The 20,485-nt window shown below is 44.5% G+C and overlaps 1 protein-coding gene across 1 annotated transcript in view; it reads right to left on the bottom strand.

Annotated features, from left to right (window-relative positions):
• Positions 1 to 20,485, bottom strand: part of CFAP47 (cilia and flagella associated protein 47) — a 757,346-nt gene that overhangs the window by 713,428 nt on the left and 23,433 nt on the right. Inside the window, exon 2 of the mRNA XM_014520638.2 lies at positions 11,469 to 11,620. Within this exon, the coding sequence (XP_014376124.2) occupies positions 11,469 to 11,620 (152 nt within the window). The remainder of the gene's footprint in view (positions 1 to 11,468; positions 11,621 to 20,485) is intronic.

Genomic DNA, 20,485 nt, shown 5'->3' with positions numbered 1-20,485 from the left:
CCACCACCTGCAGGGCTGAGCAACATGACAGGAGTATGGGGGGGGGGTCCCCACACCCCCTCACACCCCATAAACACCACACACCCATACACCCCCAACATACCCCGTGCCTCCCCACACCCCCCCACAACCCACCATACACACACACACCCCCACCGTACACACACACACACACACACACACACACTCTCCAACCACACAATATACAAAACTAAGAATTTATTTTTGAGTTATTATGTAAATCACCTCTACATACAGTATGTAAACACAAATCATGACACAAACATATTTTTTGTAATAAAATTAAAATATGTTACTCTAGGTGTTTGACTCTTAGTGTATTATTTGTTTTATTTCTAAGATGGCAACCATCCCCCTCCCCCACCTCCAAAAGAATATTTCCAGGAGGCAAGAGGAGGGGCTTCTAGTGGCAAAGGTCAGGGGTTAGGGGCAGGAATTCCAGTTCCAAGATGGCAACCAGGCGGCAGGGCTACCCATGCGGCCTTTGAAAGCTCACCAAATCTTATTAAGCAGCCTTCCAGCCAAAATAATTGCCCACCCATGGCTTATATAGATCAACCCTGAGCCCTCTTCTGGTCAAGTGAGTCCCTCATTAGCTCCCCCCTAACACCTGCAAGCAGCCTCTTAGGCAGTTTGTTATCTTAAAGAAGCAGGCACATCCCAGTGCCCTGCTACACGTGGTAATTGCCACACTTTAGCAGACTCGATTAATCCATAGCTATCATAGTAGACTCAATTTATTGAGTCTGCTCCAACATGCTGTAATTACACCATGTCAGAGCAGCCTCCATGCTTGTGTACAGGTACCCAAAGTTATTAAACATAATTTATGGAAGAACTCTGTAGCTTATCCTCATTTTATCATGCTATTAATTGAATTAACATGTGGCCAGGTCACTACTTGAGACAGGATTAACTAGTCGAATCACATTTTAAGCATAACATTTGTCATGGGCCTAAGTTTGCAAAAAAGGTCCTGATCATAGTTGATCTATAGTCTTGTCTCTCTCAAGACCAAATGATCCCAAGTTTTTGTTAACTGTGGTACATCCTTGATACATTTAGACACAAAAGGAACAGATGGGAAGAAGGCAGGATATGCATCCCTGAAATGTCACAATGTCACTTTTTTAATACATGTATCCCTTTAATCTGGATATACTACAAAAATAGTGAATTCTAGGAGTTGACAAACTAGACAAGTAGCATGTAAAATAGTTGTCTCCTAGACCCCTATCTTGATTATAGCTTTTGAACCCTGTGGCAAAGCACCTTTGGTGTCTGCCACTTTCAGGCTTGAGAGCAGGCAGCAGGGTGGCCTAGAGGTGTGGGCTAGCCCTAATGAGGTGGTCACATGATGCCAGGAGGGCCCTAAGATTGGAGGAGGGGGCTGAACAACCTCCATTTTAGATCCAGGCCCTCAAGGCTGAGCCAGCAGTCTGCTGCTGGCAGCCAGAGAAACATCTCCCGGCTGAGCTGCTGGTCAGAACATCTTGGAGGTAAGGGCAGGAGCTATGGGGATCGTAGGAGGATCCTGGTCCTGGGTAAGACGTAAAACTGCACCCTGCTAGGAAAGGATGACCTGGTGGGACTGCCTGTGGCGTGGTAGTTCCCCAGAAATGCCAGGCCAGTTGCCTCCCCAGTGAAAGGCGGGTAAGGGTGCCCCCAGCTCCCACTACCTAATGGGTAATTTAGAAAGCAGACACGGGGTGGGGGCAGGCATGTCTCCAGGCACCTGAGCCTCCAGACAGGCTGAGTGCCTGTAGCCTTCAGAAAGGAGGGCTCAGAACAAGCCAAATGAGGAGCCAGGGTGGTAGAAGACCCTGGTGGCCCCAGCAAGGGGACAGAAAGAGAAACCCCAGGGAGGGGGCAGAGAGTGATCCAGAGAGGGGCCAGTGGCTGAGTTCAGTCCAGTGTGGGGCAGGAGGCCGGCAGCCATGAAAAGTAAGGCTACATGTGTACCGGCTAGAATTTGTGAGCAAAAAAGCCTAAAGGGCTATTTAGGGTAGGTCCCGAGGAGGACCCAAAAGGCTACACAGTAGGGTGGGATGTGTGAGCCCCAGTGAGGGGCAGTATGAAAGGAAGCCCTGTGTGAGAGGGTAGAATGGAAGAGGCCCTGTGAGAGGAGATGGTATGTACCAGGCCTGAGAAGGGCAGAATGTTAGATGCCCAGCAAGGGACAGAATTTGGTCTGGCCTTGGGCCGGAGCAGATATGAACTCAGGATGCCATCTGCAAGGCATGGGGCACAGTGTAGGAATGGGGTACAGTGTAGGGACTGTATAGAGCCATGTATATCACCCTCAGTATCAGGACATTAAAATGGGCTGCCTCCTGCATTTTACATCAACTTATTAAACAGCAAGTCATGGCAGAAGATTCTGGGCGGACTGCCCCACACAGACAGCAGAGCAGGCCAATGTTGAGACCAGGCCCTGAGCTGGCCTCCTGTCACAAACCCTTTAAAATTACCTTTATAAATATTTTCCAGTTCATCTAAGAAAAGCTATAATCTAAGAAATTGGTTCAGAAATATGAGATACATTAGAATCTTATCTAATTCAGCTCATGAGCCAGCTACACCTCTTGTTTAATGCATATAAATAAAAAGATAATTTCTGACTCAGATAAGATTCTTTAACAGACAAGACTATTAAAATTCATGCATGTTTTAAGATGAAAGGTCAAGTAGTTGAAAAGCTATGACTAGTTATATGACTTTCTAATGACTCTATGCTTAATGTTTTAATAACAAATCAAACAAATGTTTGGTCAAATCAGAATTTCAGTGTAATTGCTGCATCTCTGTCTAGTGTAGGTCATCAGTTTTCCAGCTGAATCACAGAACTGAATATTATCATTTTAATATGACTAAGACATACTAAATCAAATTAATACCTGCTTTAGCTTCTTTATAGTAAATGGTATGATACTAGGAATAAAATTGGACCAAGATCTAAAAATAACATACTCTGTTTTACTACTGTAAAAATAATTGCACTCTATGACCAACAGCTAAGGTCCCTGGCTAGGTTATCACAAAAATGTAAATTGTTAAGTCCTATTTAGAAAAGTTATTTTCCATGACTATATGACATTATTTGTGAATCGGGCACGCTTATAGCTGCAGCTGAAGACCCCAACCCAAAGCGCGTGCAGCGTCTTACATATCAGCATCCCTGCACTTCAAAATGGCAGAGGGGGCACTTTAACTTAAGCTCATCAAACAAACTTTAGTTAAAGTACCCCCACCACCATTTTGAAGCACAGGGATGCTGATACATGAGATGTGGAGGCTGCTGAAGTGCAATAATTAGCATGCTCCAGCAGACTTGATTTATCGAATCTGCTCCAACATGCTGTAATTACAGGACATTGGAGCAGCCTCTCCACATGTCTATAGGCACCTTTGGAGATAAATTCAGAAAGGAATACGTTTTCGTAGCAACAGCCCACTTGGGTTGTCATCTACAAAAGCTTATGCTTTTCTGAACAAGTATTTTCTACAAGGTACCACCCTTCCCTGCCTTCTGCCTGATTTCAGACTAACACAGCTAAGTACCACTCTCTACATTACATGGAGAGTAATTTAATATTACACTTAGGGTGTAGACAGTTTATAGCTGTGACCAAACACAAGTGCACGTCTGCAAACAGCTTAAAAATGGCCAAATCAGGTGAAAATCTGACCTCTCATTGCATGAAGTATCAGATAAAGATGTTTCAAAATATAGCATCTTTTGTAAGATGTGTCTGTGAAGCTCCGAAACTGACCTTGTTTTCAGAATGGGAGGGGGGGAAAGGGAGCTGAGGGAGTTCAGTTGGGGGGGGGTTCAGGCCCTCTGGAGGGTGGGGCATGTGTATTGGAACCTCCCTTCCAAGGTAAAGGGGCTCCAATTCACCCACCCCATCCTTCAGCACTGGCTAGGGAGCCCCAAGAACAATCTCCTTCTGCTGCCTTTCCCCCCCTCCCATTCTGAAAACAGGGAGCACTGGCAGAGAGCCATGGCCATTGCTACGGGAACCTGGCTGCAGGCTCCCAGCCCTGGAAACAACAGTGAACTTCTGTTTTGTCTGGGGTAATGTTGTAACTCAGAACACTTTGCAAAAATCCTTCTGAGTTACAGCTGGGAGCTGCACTTCTGTCTACACCCTTACTTCTTTTTAAACATACATTATATTAAACAAATTTTCATGGAAGGTTAACATCTGAGGCTGCTTACCGATGTGGGGGAAAAAATAGCCCTTTATTTTCAGCTCAGGGTATCCCCGCACCAAGTGCAGTTCACACCCGGAAGAGGCATCACGTTAGTTTGACCCAGCTTGCTGAATGTCTGTATAGATCAGTCACTTTAGCAGGGATTTTCGGTAGTTTTATCTAATAGCTGATTATCCAATTTATCTAATAAATGAAGCCATTTTTTTTGTATTGTTCAAATGTTTTGTCCAATACATTTTTTTCCAAATAAAAAGTAATTTGTTTATTAAAATGGAAATTTCTGCAGAAAATATCTGATTCCAATTATTTTTCTTGTTTTCTTCAAACAATAAACTGATTTTTATTTACTAAATTATTGGGGGGGCGGGGGGAGTTAGGGTATATTTTTGAGTGAAATTTTCCAGTGTGGGAAGAAAACTGGTTTCATCTCTTTCAAAGAAAAATTTTAAATATTTTAAAGAAAGTTTTCAAAATCCAAATATTTATGTTTTGGCAGGAACAAAAACATTTCTCAAGCTCTATTAATATTAAATCTGTACCATGGAAAGCATAATCTGGAAAGTCAGGTGCTCCACAGTTCTAATCAAACATACAGTTTGACTTCAAAACCTCGGTGAAGATACAAATTACCCAGTTTAAATGCAAAGAGTGGGTCACATTTGCATGGCTGAAAGTGTGGAAAAACAATTTATTTGTGAACAGCCAAGATTCTTACTTAAATTTGAGGAAGAGGAGTCCAGGGGATAGGGGGGCAATGGGATAGTCACACCCAGTGAAAGTACTGGTCTTTGCCGCCAGTCTCCTCTGCCAGCCTCATGACCTGTGCTTTTCACTGCAACCTCCTCTTCAAAATCCTAGATCTGCTCCAGTGGAAGAGAATGGAGATGGAACCCCTATAAATGTTTTTTTTTTTTTAACAGAGTAATATTTACTATGATAGGACTCCACTTTAACATTGCACAGACAACCTTAACTTGGGTGATTCATTACTTCGGCATGTTTCATTTTACAACCATTATGTTCTTTAGTATAGTAGACAGACTTAATTGAAGACATTACACGACTTATTATCAAAGGACTAGATCTTGTCACGTTTACTTATTAGACCTGTTAGTGAATAAGAGTTTTTCCATCAATACAACATTAGAGACCCACTCAGGCAGTATTAAAAGTGTTGAGACTCAAGTAGTCAGTTCTAAAAATTGAGCTTTTATATGACTGTACAGGCAACTGATTGAAAAACAGCAAACTAGATAAACCCATGGGTAAAGTATTTCTCATTCAATCACCATCAAAGGAAACAAAATATAGGAAGCAGGTAACAGACCAGTTTAGCAGACCAAGTTACTCCAGCAAACACCAGGTCCTTTTCATGGTATTATGCAAAACATACAGAATTGAGTTACCTTCAATTAAAAGTATACGGTTTCTATTAATGCTCTGCTTTAAAACGTAGTAATGTACTACTTTAATACGAGATTGATTTTTCAAAAGCCACAGTCTTCAAAAAATACTGTTACTGGCAACATGCATTTTTAACAGTTTTAGCTCTTCTAAGCAGACAGTGACTAGAAAGAACATTTGAGTTATATTTGTCAGACTACAACCTCAAACTCAGGGCCTCAACTAGCCCAGCACAGTTGCTCAACCTAGTCTGCCACCTCCCCTGCTGAGCAGTGAAGTGGGACATAGGTGGTTAGAATTTCTACCAGGGCCTAGTCATCCACCCATGCCCTACCACTGGAATAGCCAGCCAGGAACAGCTGACCCTTCTCCGCTTCCCTGTGTATATATATTATAAAAAAAAAGCCTGACCCAGAACAGAAAGTGGCCAGGCAACAGCACTCAACTTGTAGCCAGACTTTTGTCCTCAGCTCGTGCCTCTACTGGCTCTCTGTTAGATTCTCCAGCTACCTGACCCAGCTCGTCCACAGACGCCAAGTTCAGCCTGACCCTTTGGCTCCCTGACCAGCTCCTAGTTCAGGGGTGGGCAACATATGGCCCAAGGGCTGGATCTGACCTGCCAGGCCATTCTATCCAGCCCGCGGAGCCCCTAAAAATCTTAGAAAATAAATATTTATCTGTCCCTGGCTCCTGTCAAAGGTGACACGAGGCAGCGACAGTAGGATCCAGGGGAAGCCACGGCAGGCTCCTGCAACAGCAGGGACCCCGCTGCCAAGCAGGGGCTTCTGGCCTGGGGCCCTGGAACTGTTTGTGGCTTCACTGGCACAAGAAATTCAAGTAAGAAGTGGGGTTGGGGGGAGGCAGGGAAAACAAGCGGGAACGTGGGACCTGCACCAATGTTCCGGAGCCAGCACCAGTGGGGCCCAGAACAGGGCAGTAACAGTGCAGGGCATGGGCTGGCAGGGGTCTGTGAAGCCAGGCTGGGCTGCACCAGCAGGGAAAGGGGGAGTTGGCCCAGCTCCACAGAGCCCATGCCGGCCAGGACCTCCTGCTGCCCTGCTCAGGGCCTTGTTGGCACTGGCCCCAGGATACTGGCACAGGCCACACGCTCCTGCCTGGCACAACCCCATTAATTTGGTGCCACGATGGAATTTTCCCGCGACACGAGAGCCTCTTGCACAGCAAAGGTTTTTCTGCTGCAACAGAAAACCCCGGTGCAAGAGAGTTCCCGCCATTTGAATGCAAATTTGTGTCCCGCTATTGGCCAGTTCTAAATTATTCCTACGTGGCGGCTAGTAATTGGCTTGCTAGCCGTTTAAAATTTCGTGCGACTTCCGCCCAAGTCGGATAACTTTGAGCACGCTGCAGAGTGCCTCTGAAGAGATTTGACTTGCGGCTAAGCTAATCGATAGACTGATCACCTATTCTTCGATTCTTCTCCCCGTCGCCGAGCGCAATCCTTCGACGTACCCTTTCCCTGCCGGCTTAATTTGTGGACGGATTTGCTGGTCTGAGCCTTGCCAGCTGGAGCAACTCTCGGAGTTGTTTAAGCGACCGAACCACCTGCATCGCGGCTACAAGCGGCGTAAGTAAAGTTTTTGCAACCAATAAGCTTTGTCTGCCTCTCCATTCACTAGCCCGCCCAAACGACCGAGCAATTTATATATCACCTCGAGTCGGCTCCGGCCGTCCAAGACACTGCCCAGCTGCTGCTGGCTCCTGCACACCCACTCACTCCTAGTACCCCACCCCAACCCCGTGATACAAGGCAGGGAAGGGCATGAAGCCCTGACTCTGCACCCAGGGCTCACCCACAGGAAATGAGCTGGTGCTCAGCACAGGGGAAAAGCGGTTCCACTACCCCTGCCCGTGACCGGCGCCCTGTGTTGCAGCTGCTTGCCCATGCATGGGGCAGTGATGGCAAAAGAGAGCAGGCACAGGCAGCTCCATGCAGGCTCCGAGCAGCTACAGCACAGGGCGCTGGCCACAGGGAGGGGAAGCAGCCACTTTGCCCCCCATGCTAAGCACCAGCTCTTTCCCCAGAAACTGCTACTCAGCTCAGAGGAAAGTGGCCCTCCTGCTTGCTGCTGCCAGGCTGTTTGCTGCAACTGCCCACCCAGAGCTCGGCTGCAGTGCAGCTGCTTCACCACTGCCTCTGTGCTGCCCAGCATGGCAGCAGCCGCTGAGCAGCACAGAGGTGGCAGTGGAGCAGCTGCACCACAACCTAGCGCGTGGAGCATGAGCTCCACGCAGGCATCTGCAGCAAACACTGACCAGCAGCGGCAAGCGGGAGAGCCACTTTACTCCATGCTGAGCAGCAGCTTCTGCCCAGCTGCTGCTGCCACAGCTGAGCCCCGACAGGCGAGCCCAAAGCCAGCATAGGGCATAGGCTAGCAGTGGCAGCAGGGAACAAGCTGGTGCTCAGCGCAGGGGGAAAGCAGCTGTTCCCCCTCCCCGTGGCTGGTGCCCCATGCTGCAGCCGCTCAGAGCCCACGTGGGGCTGCCTGTGCCGGTTCTCCGTTGCCACCACTGCCCCGAGGAGCAGCAGTGACACAGCAAAGAGGCAGAACAGCCCCGCACGGGCTGCAATCAGCTGCAGCATGGGGCACCGGCCACAGGAAGGTGGGGGAAGAACTGCTTTTCCCCTGCGCTGAGCACCAGCTGATTCCACGCAAGCGAGTACAGGGCATGCGTGGTCAGGGCCAGCGCTCGTGGGGCCCAGAACAGGGCGGCAGGGACTCTATGGAGGCAGGTCAGCTCCCCCCTCTTCCTGCTGGTGCAGCTCAACCCTGCTCCACAGGTCTCTGCCAGCCCACACCCTGCGCTCCTACCGCCCTGCTGGCACTGGTCCCAGGACATCAGTGCAGACCTCACGCTCACGCTCGCTTCCACTCCCCCCCCCGCCACTTTTCCCCACTTTCCTGCCCACCTGCCAGCCACTCTACACTACATGGCTCCCATACCTACCCACACGCACACACATCCATACATCCCCACAAACCCCCATATGCAATCACTTCTGCATATACATCACAAACGCACACAAATCAGGATAAAAATATTTTTAATTAAATTAAAATATATTATTATGGGTGTTTGATTTTTAGTATGCAATTTTGTTTGGTTTTTTTTTCCTTAAGATGGCAAACCCTCTTCCCCAAAGGAGTACTTCCAGGGGCAAGGGGAGGGACTTCCGGTGGCAAAGGTCAGCGGTTAGGGGAAGGACTTCTGGTCCCAAGATGACAATCAGGAGACAGAGCACCTGTCAAGGGGCAGGGCTACCCATGCAGCCCTCGACCGCTTGCCAAAACTCAGTAAGCAACCCTCCACCCAAAATAATTGCCCGCCCCTGTCCTAGTTTGATCTTTCGATTACCTGACCTAACTGGCCTTCTGACTCCATGCTCTGCCCTACCCTTTGTCCTCTGACTAGACTCCTCAGACTCTGAGCACTCCTTTTGATCTTGATTGATTCTCCAGACCCAGGGTGATGCCCCAATCTGACCACCCACAACCCAGCTGCTCCAAAAAATGGAACAAATGTGGTCAAAGAATGGGAATTTCCACTTCAGGGAAAATTTCAGGTTTTTTCAATTTGTTTCTGTTCTGACGCAGAAGGATTTAAAATTTCCTATGAATCAATTTTTTTTAAGTGGCTTCAGAATTCTATGCAGAGGTTGTTTCTTCACTTTGTATTATTTTTCCACTATATCATGTCATTCTTTTTTATCTTATTTTTAAAATCACTGAGGACAGATGCTACTTCAGTGTTTCTCAAACTTTTCAGACACAAGGCGTACCATGTTAGATTAAAGGTATTCCTCAAAAATGACAGGTTTTACCTTTCACTCTTTTCTTGACTACAAAAAAATAATGGAGGCTCTGTTGCAAAGACCTCAGAAAGACTGCAACAATTCAGGACATTTTGACACTTTGGATTCCTATTTGAAAACTTTGGGTTTATCTTGTGGATCATATCACACCTAACACTGCTATTGTGCAGCACCTTTAAAGGATTTCATGGCACCTTGACTGAGAATCACTGTTCTACTTAGTTCTAAATGAAACATCTCGTTTTAGATTGGATAAATAGTTTCAGCACTTTATGTTCTTTAAAGTTATATATTCTTATATTAAACTATAACAATAACAGTATTACTACTCTGTAATAATAGTTCACGTTCTGCATTATTGCTTTGACGCAAAATAAAATAAAATGAAGATATATATTAGTTAACTTTTTAATCTCAAAAAAAATTCTGAGAACTTTAAGGTCAAACCACTGGTCTACATATCTCACTTTCAACAAAACCAACTTTTTTTTATAAAATCATGTTTTGGTAAAAACATATTACCTACTTTACATATTATGTAAAATCATACACTAGGTTGAATTTTCTCACAACTTGCATTATGGTATATTCCAAACCAGGTTTGCATCAATGATTTTGTAATGTATACTATAGCCCCAAATAGAACAACTGAAGGTCATTCATCAAAAAAATAGTACCCTTTCACAACCTACATTACCCTTTGGAAGAAAACGGGGAGCGAGGTTTAACCAAAGACCACCAACCATATTTCTTACTTGCAAGGTACACTAACTGAGCTGTTGGCATTGTTCTATAGATTTTTTCCCCTATAAGAGACAATTAAATTTTGAAAGGGGAAAAAACTTTTTTTTAAAGTTTTTTTTATTTATGGTACTTAAAATAATTTCCAGAAGGTAGATACTTGTATTATTTTCCTAAATAAATCTAGTATTCATGCAAGGAAGGTAAAAAGAAAAAACACCACTACAAGAAAAATATTAATCTAGTATAGACTCAATAGCCTATTACTCCAACAACCAATTTATTGTTCCCTTCTTTAGCTACAGACCATTCTGCAAGTACAACCTTGCTCATACAGATTTAAATAATATTAAGATTTGTCTTGCTATCAGCAAGACAAACAGAAATAGCTTTTTCAATGTCCACTATGAAACTTCTTAGTTCTTGTCTACATGACACACCTTAGCTCTGAACAAGCTATTGTGGGAAGCTGCATCTTCATAACACTTGATCCAAGCTAATATATACTGCTCCACCACAGAACTAATTAGCTGGTTTGGTACAAGGACCATGGTAGAACTTCCAGGACCTGAGGCAGTTCATTGTAAGACAGCTTTCGGTGTCTGTATAGCACCATGTTGGGCTGGGGAAAAAACTCTTAGTCACTCCTTAATTTTGAAGTTAAAATTCAAACAGCTACAGTTTAAAAAAACAAGAGACATAGTAGAGTATTCAATACTAGAAATTATCATCTCTGAATTGTTAAATTTTGCATTGAGAAGACAGGTCAATTTTGTCATCAACTGATACTCAAACAGTATGTCCAATGCCTTCTACATTACCAACAAGACAATTGGGTCTCCCTACTTCCCCTCTCAGAATTCACATATAATAATGCTGAATATGCCTCCACCAGCCAGTCCCCTTTTTTCTCTACTTATGGTTTCCACACCCACTTTTATCTAGAAGTCACCCAACCCCTTCCCTCCCACACACCATCTGCAGCCAATCTAGTTATACATCTCCACCAGGTTCAAAAGGAATAAAAAGAGCACCAGGAAGCAAAATGTAAATCCTTGGTCAATAATTGGGGACATCACCACAATTAACTTCCTACATGTGTGTCATTCTTACAAGCTTTGACTTTACAAAGAAAGTTACCATTTGCTTGCAAAATTCAGGTGAAAATTAGTTATATCATTAGAGATGGATATAATAGTTGTCACATTTCCCTTTCACAGCAGTCCCATTATATGTATTTTAGAAAACATACCCTATTAAAGGGATATCAATGACATCTTCTTCCACCAAGAGCAGAAGTCGATCTAGAAGATCTTCCTCGCAGTCAGGATGATATTCCACAGTAGCCGTAAGTTGAAGACCAGAAGCAACAGATTTATTTGGATTGTCCACAAAAAGTTTAAACTACAAAAAAAAGCAATGTTTCAATAAGTTTTAAATACTTATAGATAAATATCTGGATATATGTGGACCATTTTCAACATCACACATAGAGGTTTAGCTCTGTAATTTAACATTAATATGTGTAGGGCTTTGTAATTCCACTGTCTATTCATGACTGGCAAATAGAAAACATTCCCTGGTAATATGGCAGGATACAGTATTAAGCCATCAATTTCTGCAAAATGTAAACTTAACAAAGTAGTATTTCTGTGCCTTATGATTAGGGACCAACCGAATTCAAGGCAGCCACCCACTGATGTCACAGGCAAAACGCAGGGCCCAGCAACCAATTCACAGGCGGACTGCGGCAGCCCCCTCCTCACCCCCCCACACACACCCCTTATTAGCTGAAGTGGGCCTAGTGCACCCCACATCACTGATTGGCTGCAAGGTCTGTCCGTCATGCAGCCCTTCCATCCCACCCCTGTCAATTCATGGAGAGGAGAGGGGCGGGACCACAAGACAGGCAACACTCAGATACAATCAGTGGCTGAGGCAGGAGCAACCATCTTGCCAGCAGCCCTTTGAGCAGGCAGCCTCCCCTTCCCCCCCAGGAGGCTGCTGCAAGCACCTGAGAACTTCTGGCTCCCTTCAGGGAGCCAGCATTTTATTTTCAGCAAGTGTTTTGTTTTTCCGTGGATTTTGCAGGCACTGCCCACTTTCACAAAATCTGCAAAACTGTAATTTCATTAGGTCCTTATTTATGATTACTAGGTTTATCCACCACATGCAACACAATGCACTTGTCTTCTTGAGTCGGAAAACAGGCATCTCTGGTATATTTGCTGCTGCCCAAAAAAACAAGACTGGGGAGAGTGGATCTGCCTTCCTTTTCCAGGAATGAAGAGAGAATGACCCAGGACTCCTTTTCTGTCTCCTGAATAAGGGGGTTGGAAGCTCATCACACAGGTACTGGTTGAAGGCCCTGAAAAGGTAGAATATGCCTCTCCCCTGCCCTTATTCTCTATACAGCCTTCCCCATGGTAGGAGTATGCAGAGCAACTAAGCTAAGTCCCAGCATCTTCCTCATTCCCAGAAGATGAAGTTTGTGATAGCTGAAATTATGTCTGTGTGATAAAGGTGCTTGCTGAAGGCTCTATGAAGAGTAGACCAAGTGTTTTTCTGCATTTGTGTAGATATTAAGCTGTATGTTGTTGCTAAGAGTCTAATTCAAGTTTAAGATGTAGTCAGGCCTTGTATAAAGTAAGGCCTAGTAAATTTAGCAAAGCCTTGAAGTAGTAAGGCCCTGTGGCGTAGTTAAAATTAACCTTATCAAAGGAATGCAAGGCTTGTACTGTTATTAGTCAGTGTAAGGACAGTTGAAGTAAAAGGAAACTGAGTGGCTGTACATTATCAGTGCTGTTCAGAAGCTATAAATTGGCTAAACATCCGGAAATCATTCAGAAGGAAGATACAACTCTGTGAAAAGGATTAGAGAGCTGTTGACCTGGATCAGTGGGCCCGTGGATCTCGAGGAGCCCAAGGACTGAATACCAGGGTCCTTCCTGGTACCTCTCCAACAGCGCTGATCGGGGACACCTGACTTCACTGAATTTGTGGAAAGAGAAACTTGTTGCACATCAGGCATCAGAGGGGACTGCCGATAAGTTGCCGACATGAATTGTTCTTGTCTGTCATTGTTTGTCTTGTTACTACATGTAGTTGTGTTTTTGTTAAGTCAATAAACCTTTCTTACCTTTCTACCCTCGACCATACTCTCAATTCCGAACCCTCCGCAGGCGGCTGGGACAGAAGTTAGTTTGAGAGCTGATATTATCACATTGGCATTTGTCTAGGGACACCTCTGGGATTTTCTACCCTTCATTTTTTCCTATTGGCTTCTGTCTCATTGATTTCTGGTAAATCTATCAAGCGCAGAAATCATTGAGTTGCATCTTACCAAATGCTTGTTCCTAAACACTGTCACATCAGTAGTCTTTAAATTTAGTGTGCCCATTTGGGTTTTAGAAATGTATACAGATGATTTTTTTTTTTTTATCTGTTACATATTTTTTTTCCATTTCTTAATTTTTATCATTTTAGGAAACTAAGGCACAAAAAGGAAGCTTATAAGTGGAAACTTGGACAAATAAATAGGATTGGGCACGTTTGGACAAAAATAGGATTGCTCAGGCATGCAGGGATGAAGTCGGGAAATCCAAAGTACAACTGGAGCTGGTAACAAGAAGGGTTTCTATAAATATGTTGGTAGCAAGAGAAAAATCAGGGAAAGTGTGGGTCCCTTACTAAATGGGGGAAGCAACCTATGACAGACTATGCAGAAAAGGCTGAAGTGCTCAATGCCACCTTCACCTCAGTCTTCACAGGCAAGGTCAGCTCCTAGACTACTGCACCGGGCAGCACAGTTTGGGGAGGAGGAGAGCAGCCAACATTGGCAAAAGAACAGGTTAGGGACTATTTAGAAAAGTTAGACATATACAAGTCTATGGGGCCAGATGGGATGCACCCAAGGTGCTGCGGGAGTTGGCTGATGAGACTGCAGAGCCACTGGCCATCATCTGAAAACTCATGGTGATCTGGAGAGGTGCCGAATTACTGGAAAAGGGCAAACATAGTGCCCATATTTAAGAAAGGGAAAAAGGAAGAATCAGAGAACTGCAGATCAGTCAGCCTCACCTCACTCCCTGGAAAAATCATGGAGCAGATCCTCAAGGAATCCATTTCTAAGCACTTGGAGAAAAATAAGGGGATTAGGAACCAGAGGTGCACTGATACAATCGGTCCAACGTCAGATCGGCACCGATATAAAGACAATTGATTATATCGGAAATACGCCTGATATGGTCGATAATTTGACCAATAAATGCCCATGCATGGAGAGGAAGGGGAGTGTAGCCCTCATGCACCGGGAAGACCCCAGTGCAGCCCTGGCTCCAGGCCCAGCCTGCAGCTGCAACCCCCCTACCTTTCCCCAAGCAGATCTGCATCACATGCCCCCCGCTCACCTGGGGTGCATGCAGCAGTGGGAGACTCTCCCACCCCCCAGACAAACTGCAGCTCCAGCCCATGCCCTGGAAATTGGATGTCAGTTAATATACCTCCTTAAAAATTGGCTATTGGTATCGGTCTCCAAAATCTCTATCAGTGCACCCCTATTAGGAACAGTCAGCATGGATTCACCAATGGCAAGTCATGCCTGACCAACCTGATTGCTTTTTATAGTGAGATGGCTGGCTCTGTGGGTGTGGGGAAACCAGTGGATGTGGTATATCTTGATTTTAGCAAGGCTTTTGACATGTCTCCCACAACATTCTGACAGCAAGCTAAGGAAGTATAGGCTGGATTCATGGCCTGTAAGGTAAATAGAAAACTGGCTGGAGCATCAGGCTCAGAGAGTAGTAATCAATGGCTCGATATCTATTTGGCAGGGGGTATCACATGGAGTGCCCCAGGGGTGGGTCCTGGGGCCAGTTTTTGTTCAATGTCTTTATCAACAACCTGGAAGATGGCATAGAATGCATCCTCAGCAAGTTTCCAAATGACATCAAGCTGCGGGGAGTAGTAGGGTAGGGCTAGGATTCAGAGAGACCTAGACAAATTAGACCATTGGGCCAAAAGAAATCTCACGAGGTTCAACAAGGACAAGTGCAAAGTCCTGCACTTAGAATGGAACAATCCCATGCACCATTACATTTTGGGGGCTGACTGGCTTGGCAGCAGCTCTGCAGAAAAGTACCTGGGAGACAATAAGCCAAATATGAGCCAATGGTGTGCCCTTGTTGCAAAGAAGGCTAACGGCATACTGGGCTGCATTGGTAGGTGTGTTGCCAGTAGGGCAAGAGAAGTGATTATTCCCCTCTATTCAGCACCGATGAGGCCACATCTGGAGTACTGTGTTCAGTTTTGGTCCCCCCCACTACAGAAAGGATGTGGACAAATTGGAGAGTCCAGCAGAGAGTGATAAAAATGGTGAGGGGGCTGGGGCACATGACTTATGAGGAAAGACTGAGGGAACTGGGCTTATTTAGTTTAAAGAAGACAACACTGAGGGGATTTAATTGCAGCCTTCAACCACCTGAAGGGGGTTCAAAAGAGATGAAGGTAGACCAGGTGGCAGATGACAGAAGAAGGAGCAATGGTCTCAAGTTGCAGCGAGGGAAGTTTAGGCTAGGTATTAGGAAGAACTTTCTCATTAGGAGGGTAGTAAAGCACTTGAACAAGTTACCTAGAGAGGTTGTAGAATCTCCATTCAGAGAGCTTTTTAAGGGCCTGGTGGACAAATCCCTGGCTGGGATGATCTAGTTGGGGGTGGTCCTGCTTTGAGCAGGGGGTTGGAGTAGATGACCTCCTGAGGTCCCTTCCAACCCTCATTTTCTATGATTCTAAATGTGCACAGTGTGTGATGTGCCTGATGCATATTTAAGCCTTCTGCTAGGTTTGGTGGAACAGCAAGTAAGTATGTTTTAATTTTAGTACTGTGTGCAATGCAGCTCCTCTCAAGAGTCAGAATAAAAATCTGTTTAAATTAAACTGCCATGCAGATTCATTATGTGCAAGGGAAATATGAATATTTCATAATAACCAACTATAAAATATGTAGAAAAATGCTTTGTTAGCTATATTCCCACAGATGGCATTACTTGGTCATGCATATTAGAAGCTAAAGGAGCTGAATAAGGAAAGTTATTTACCATTACCTGAGGTTTTCCTTTTAATATACTGCCTCAGAAAAATCTCCATTTTAGGAGTGCTTTCCATTCCTAAGTCAGGTAACCACTGACAGCAGTGAAAGCCATGGGGGAGTTAGAAAGGGGTAGAAAAGACCATTCTGAAACTGAATACATAAAACTGACTCTTCTAACGTTATCATCCTCCAGGTCCTCCCCATTTCATGGAACGTAATTAAAGCACTAAGCATTAGATAGGCTATATCAGTACAAATTTGTGGCAGCAGTATATTCACAGGACTCAAATTATTAGTGAGTGACCTTCTTTTCTCTTTCATGAAATTACCTTGGACTTTTCAGTTTAAGAAACCAGAACATAACAAAACACATCACAGACCAAATTTCAATCTAATAGCTACCATAATAGCTGTGCTTCTGTGATCCATCATGGATCACTAAGCCCAAGACAAAGGCACTCTCTTTTGACAGGATGTATCTATAAAACAACTCTCCAGATGAAATCAGCTAAATCTAGTGTTTAATCATCTCTGGAAATATAACCAAGTCTTTCTTTCTCAGAGTCTTCCACAAGTGACACTCAATTTGAACACTTCCATCCAAACAAACTTTTTCCCAGTATGACCCGGTAAAACACCAAAGATTCCAATCTTCACCATTATTAATCAGTCTTATATGAAAGACATTTGACTAACTCAATGACACACAACAATACATAATTGCGAGAGGAAGAGATTTCACACAACTGTGTCCATTTTTATTATCTTCAAACAAAACCATCTTAGACTTTTTGTTTCCCAAAAGCCAGAAATCAACTGACTTTATTTATGGCACAGTGTGACTAATCAGGTAATAATAAATGTTGTTCAGACTTGCTGTCCATGTAACCTGGGTTTATTCCATTAGTCAAGATGCTGGGGAGAAGACCCGTAGCGAAATAAATTGATCTAAGTGGAACAGAATCACTATTAGGGGCAAAAAGTTCAGCTGTGGCTAGCTGGAAAGCTGATTTATAATTGTGAAATGATAATGGATAAGGAAAGTCAGCTTTAGAGATGTTCTAGCAGGCATTATGGTCACCATTTGTGACAACCAGAACCAGAGGGATTAATAAGCAATAAATATGTGCTTCTTGGAGGCATTTGGTATTTTGCCTAATAGGTAATATTAGCTAATATAAAATTTTAAGTTCGTAACCTGCAAATGTAACTTGTCTGTCATAAGTTTAACCAAAATGATAAAACTAACTGTTCATATTAATCGTGGAACTGACTGGGCCCCAAAGGCAAAGCTGTAGCTGCAAGATTAGCTGACCTAACTGTTTTTGCTCAGGGTTCAGCCTTGACGATAAAAACTGGATCCAACCTCCTGGCACACCCAACACATTCCAGGAAAGCATGTTCCAAGAAAGCATATTCAGAGAAACCTAAAAGGGCTGGGCTTAGGCGGAGTAATGTCAATTTCAAACCTAAAGGTGCTGCATTGTAATTGGCTTATTGGATAAACCCGAGTCTAGGTAGTAACCTTTTATGATAATTTTTAACTCCTTTTAATCCCATAGGGTAACAGCTATAGGGCAAGATTGTGAGTGGCTCTAAAGCCAACAGATTAGCATAAGACTAGGTATAAAAAGCACGTCATCAGGTGACCAGCAGAAAGGAGGGAACAGAATGATCACTGCTGTTCCAAGCCCGGACTCTGGACTCCCGGTTTGAGTGAGGATCGGATTCTGATCAAGGGATTTTCCCCGGTAATCTCTCCGACAGCGTTGATCAGGGACACCTGACTTTGCTGGAATCACTTGGCATCAAGGGACTGCCAGTAAGTTGCCAACCCATGTTTGTCTATCTGTTGTTTTGAACAGCCCAGTGGTTGATACCCTCGCAGTACCCAGTTGGCCTGCGACTGAATTGATCCATCTATCTCTTGTTATTATCTGTTATTATTTACTATTAGCTGTCTAATACTGCATTATCTGCTTATCGCATTTATCTTTCTGTTAACTGTTGTGTGTAAGCTATAATAAATTTGCCTTTCCTTCACTCCCAACTGTGCCTCCTCCATCCAAAACTGAACTGAACAGCTCAGTGGCCGATACCCTCACAGCACCCAGTTGGCCTGCGATATAATTGATACACTCAGTGCCCAGCTGGTCTGTGACAACCTTTCCACCAATATCCCTCCAGCAACCTAACAAGTCTCCTTGTAGTAGCTTAAAAAGAATCGATGCTGCATTTACTCAAATCTAAGAGGTGTGTTTCCCCCCCCACCCCAGTCAGCATAGGGAGAAAAGGCTCTTCATCTTAGATTTGTGCAGGTATGTGCAGGGAGGGGAGGCAGGGGGATGGGCAGGCAGCTGCTCTGACTCCGATTCTGAGTCTGGGTTGAGGTCAGTCAGCCAACACAGCAGCCTCCTGCTCCCTCTACTTGCTCTCTGAAGCTTCTCACCCCATTACTGTCAGGTGTAGCTAGGCTCTGGCTTGGACTGGATTCCCTCCCAGGTATGGAGCACAGGGAAACTCCATCCCCTGCCTGGCCAATCAGCAATCCACCACTGCTGCATGCCCCAACAAGGGCTGTGCTCCAGGACCTGACACGGAAGACAGCCTGAGCAGCAACTTTGCAAAGAAAAGGAAAATAGGGAAAAAAGCATGAGCAGTATTCACTGATAAAAAAAGAAAAAGATCCTGACTGATCATGGCACCCTCACTGCTCTGGAACAAGAATTAAGATTTGTGAGGTAATGTCTTTGATTGCATCAGTTGTATCAGGTTAGAGCTTGGATGAGCTTTCAGGCACAAAATGCATTGAGCTGATCTAGTTGGGGGAAAAAAAATAGTCCAAAGTTCACATTTCTTTAAACGGTCGCATACACTTACAGGGAACTTTAGAAAAATAATAAAAGCTCTCCGACACCCCAGGTTTGCAACAGGCAGTTTCATCCAGATCTGTGGTTCTCAACCTTTTTAGACTCAAGGCAGCCCTTCACAGATGCAAGACCCACCTCAGAAAATACCAGCTTTGAGTTTTCACTTGTTCTTTGACTACAGGAAACTACTGAAGCCTTCTTCTATTGCATAGAACTCAGAAAACCCACTGCAGGGTAGAGCAGTTTTTGACACACTGGTTTCCTACTCAGGGGTAGATCCAAGCAGGAGTGCAGAAGTGGAGTTGCACCCTCCCTTTGATTCCTGCTCCATCCAAACTTTAAAATAAACTGCCTAGGAAGGGCAGTGTTATTTCTATTCAGGTAGTGCTGAGAGAGAGTTCATTGACATCATAAATTATCATCCCCCTAATTCCTGTTACTCTTTCCACTCCACATGTGTTAATAACCCTCTCTCCTTTTTAATGGTTCTGATGTTACATTATTCAAATTATCCTTTCTTCTGAAAGGTTGCTATTAGCCATACCTAGTAAAATCTCTCTTGTATTTTACAGCCCTGCAGACTGATTTTGAGCTCTAGTTAAAACCTTAACTCAGGTGTGGTAATAGTAACCCAGGTGTTCAAAGGACTGACAGCTGAAGGCACTGTCAAGTGGCAAGTGTCAAGACTCACAAAGGCTAGCTTTTTGCTTTATGAAGCTGAATAAGAGTCATACATTTAAATAACACCACTACAGGACTAGAGACACAGCATCCTTTGATTTATTTTTTTTTGCCTAGTTTCCCATGTTTTTTAAAATACGCTCTCTCTCTCTCTCTCTCTACCAAATTAGTGCACATTCCAACAGTTATATTTGCTTTTTTTCTTTCATCTTAAACTGAAAAATAAAACATGAGCCCCTTCTCATAGTAATACAGCTTCTAGTTTCTCCCTAATTGGAGAAAAATGTGGTTGTATTACAAGCGAGGCTGCCCCCCCACCCCTTTTTGTAAAACCCCAGCTCCTCCCATTCCTATTTTTGAAATCTCTGGGTTTCTCCTGTAAGCACATGTAAGAGGTTGCACACCTCCCTCTGCAAACACCATGGTCCCCCTGGCACCCTGTGAAGGCTCTCAAGCCTCTCCTCCTCCCCCCAGCACCTGGTTCAGAATCCCTCATCTAAACCCTATATAGCCTCACTACCAGGCCAGAGTCCCAGCCCCATCCTCTTGCACCTGCACCACCCCTTGGTGCCCAGCACTGCGCAGTGCAACTGGCCAGCGGCCCCCCCCCACTGCCCACGTCTCAAGCCC

The sequence above is a fragment of the Alligator sinensis genome, unplaced genomic scaffold (assembly GCF_000455745.1).
Source record: "Alligator sinensis unplaced genomic scaffold, ASM45574v1 scaffold243_1, whole genome shotgun sequence".
Lineage (NCBI taxonomy): Eukaryota > Metazoa > Chordata > Crocodylia > Alligatoridae > Alligator > Alligator sinensis.
The sequence above is the reverse complement of the archived record's forward strand: the minus strand, read 5'-3'. Positions and strand labels throughout refer to the sequence as shown.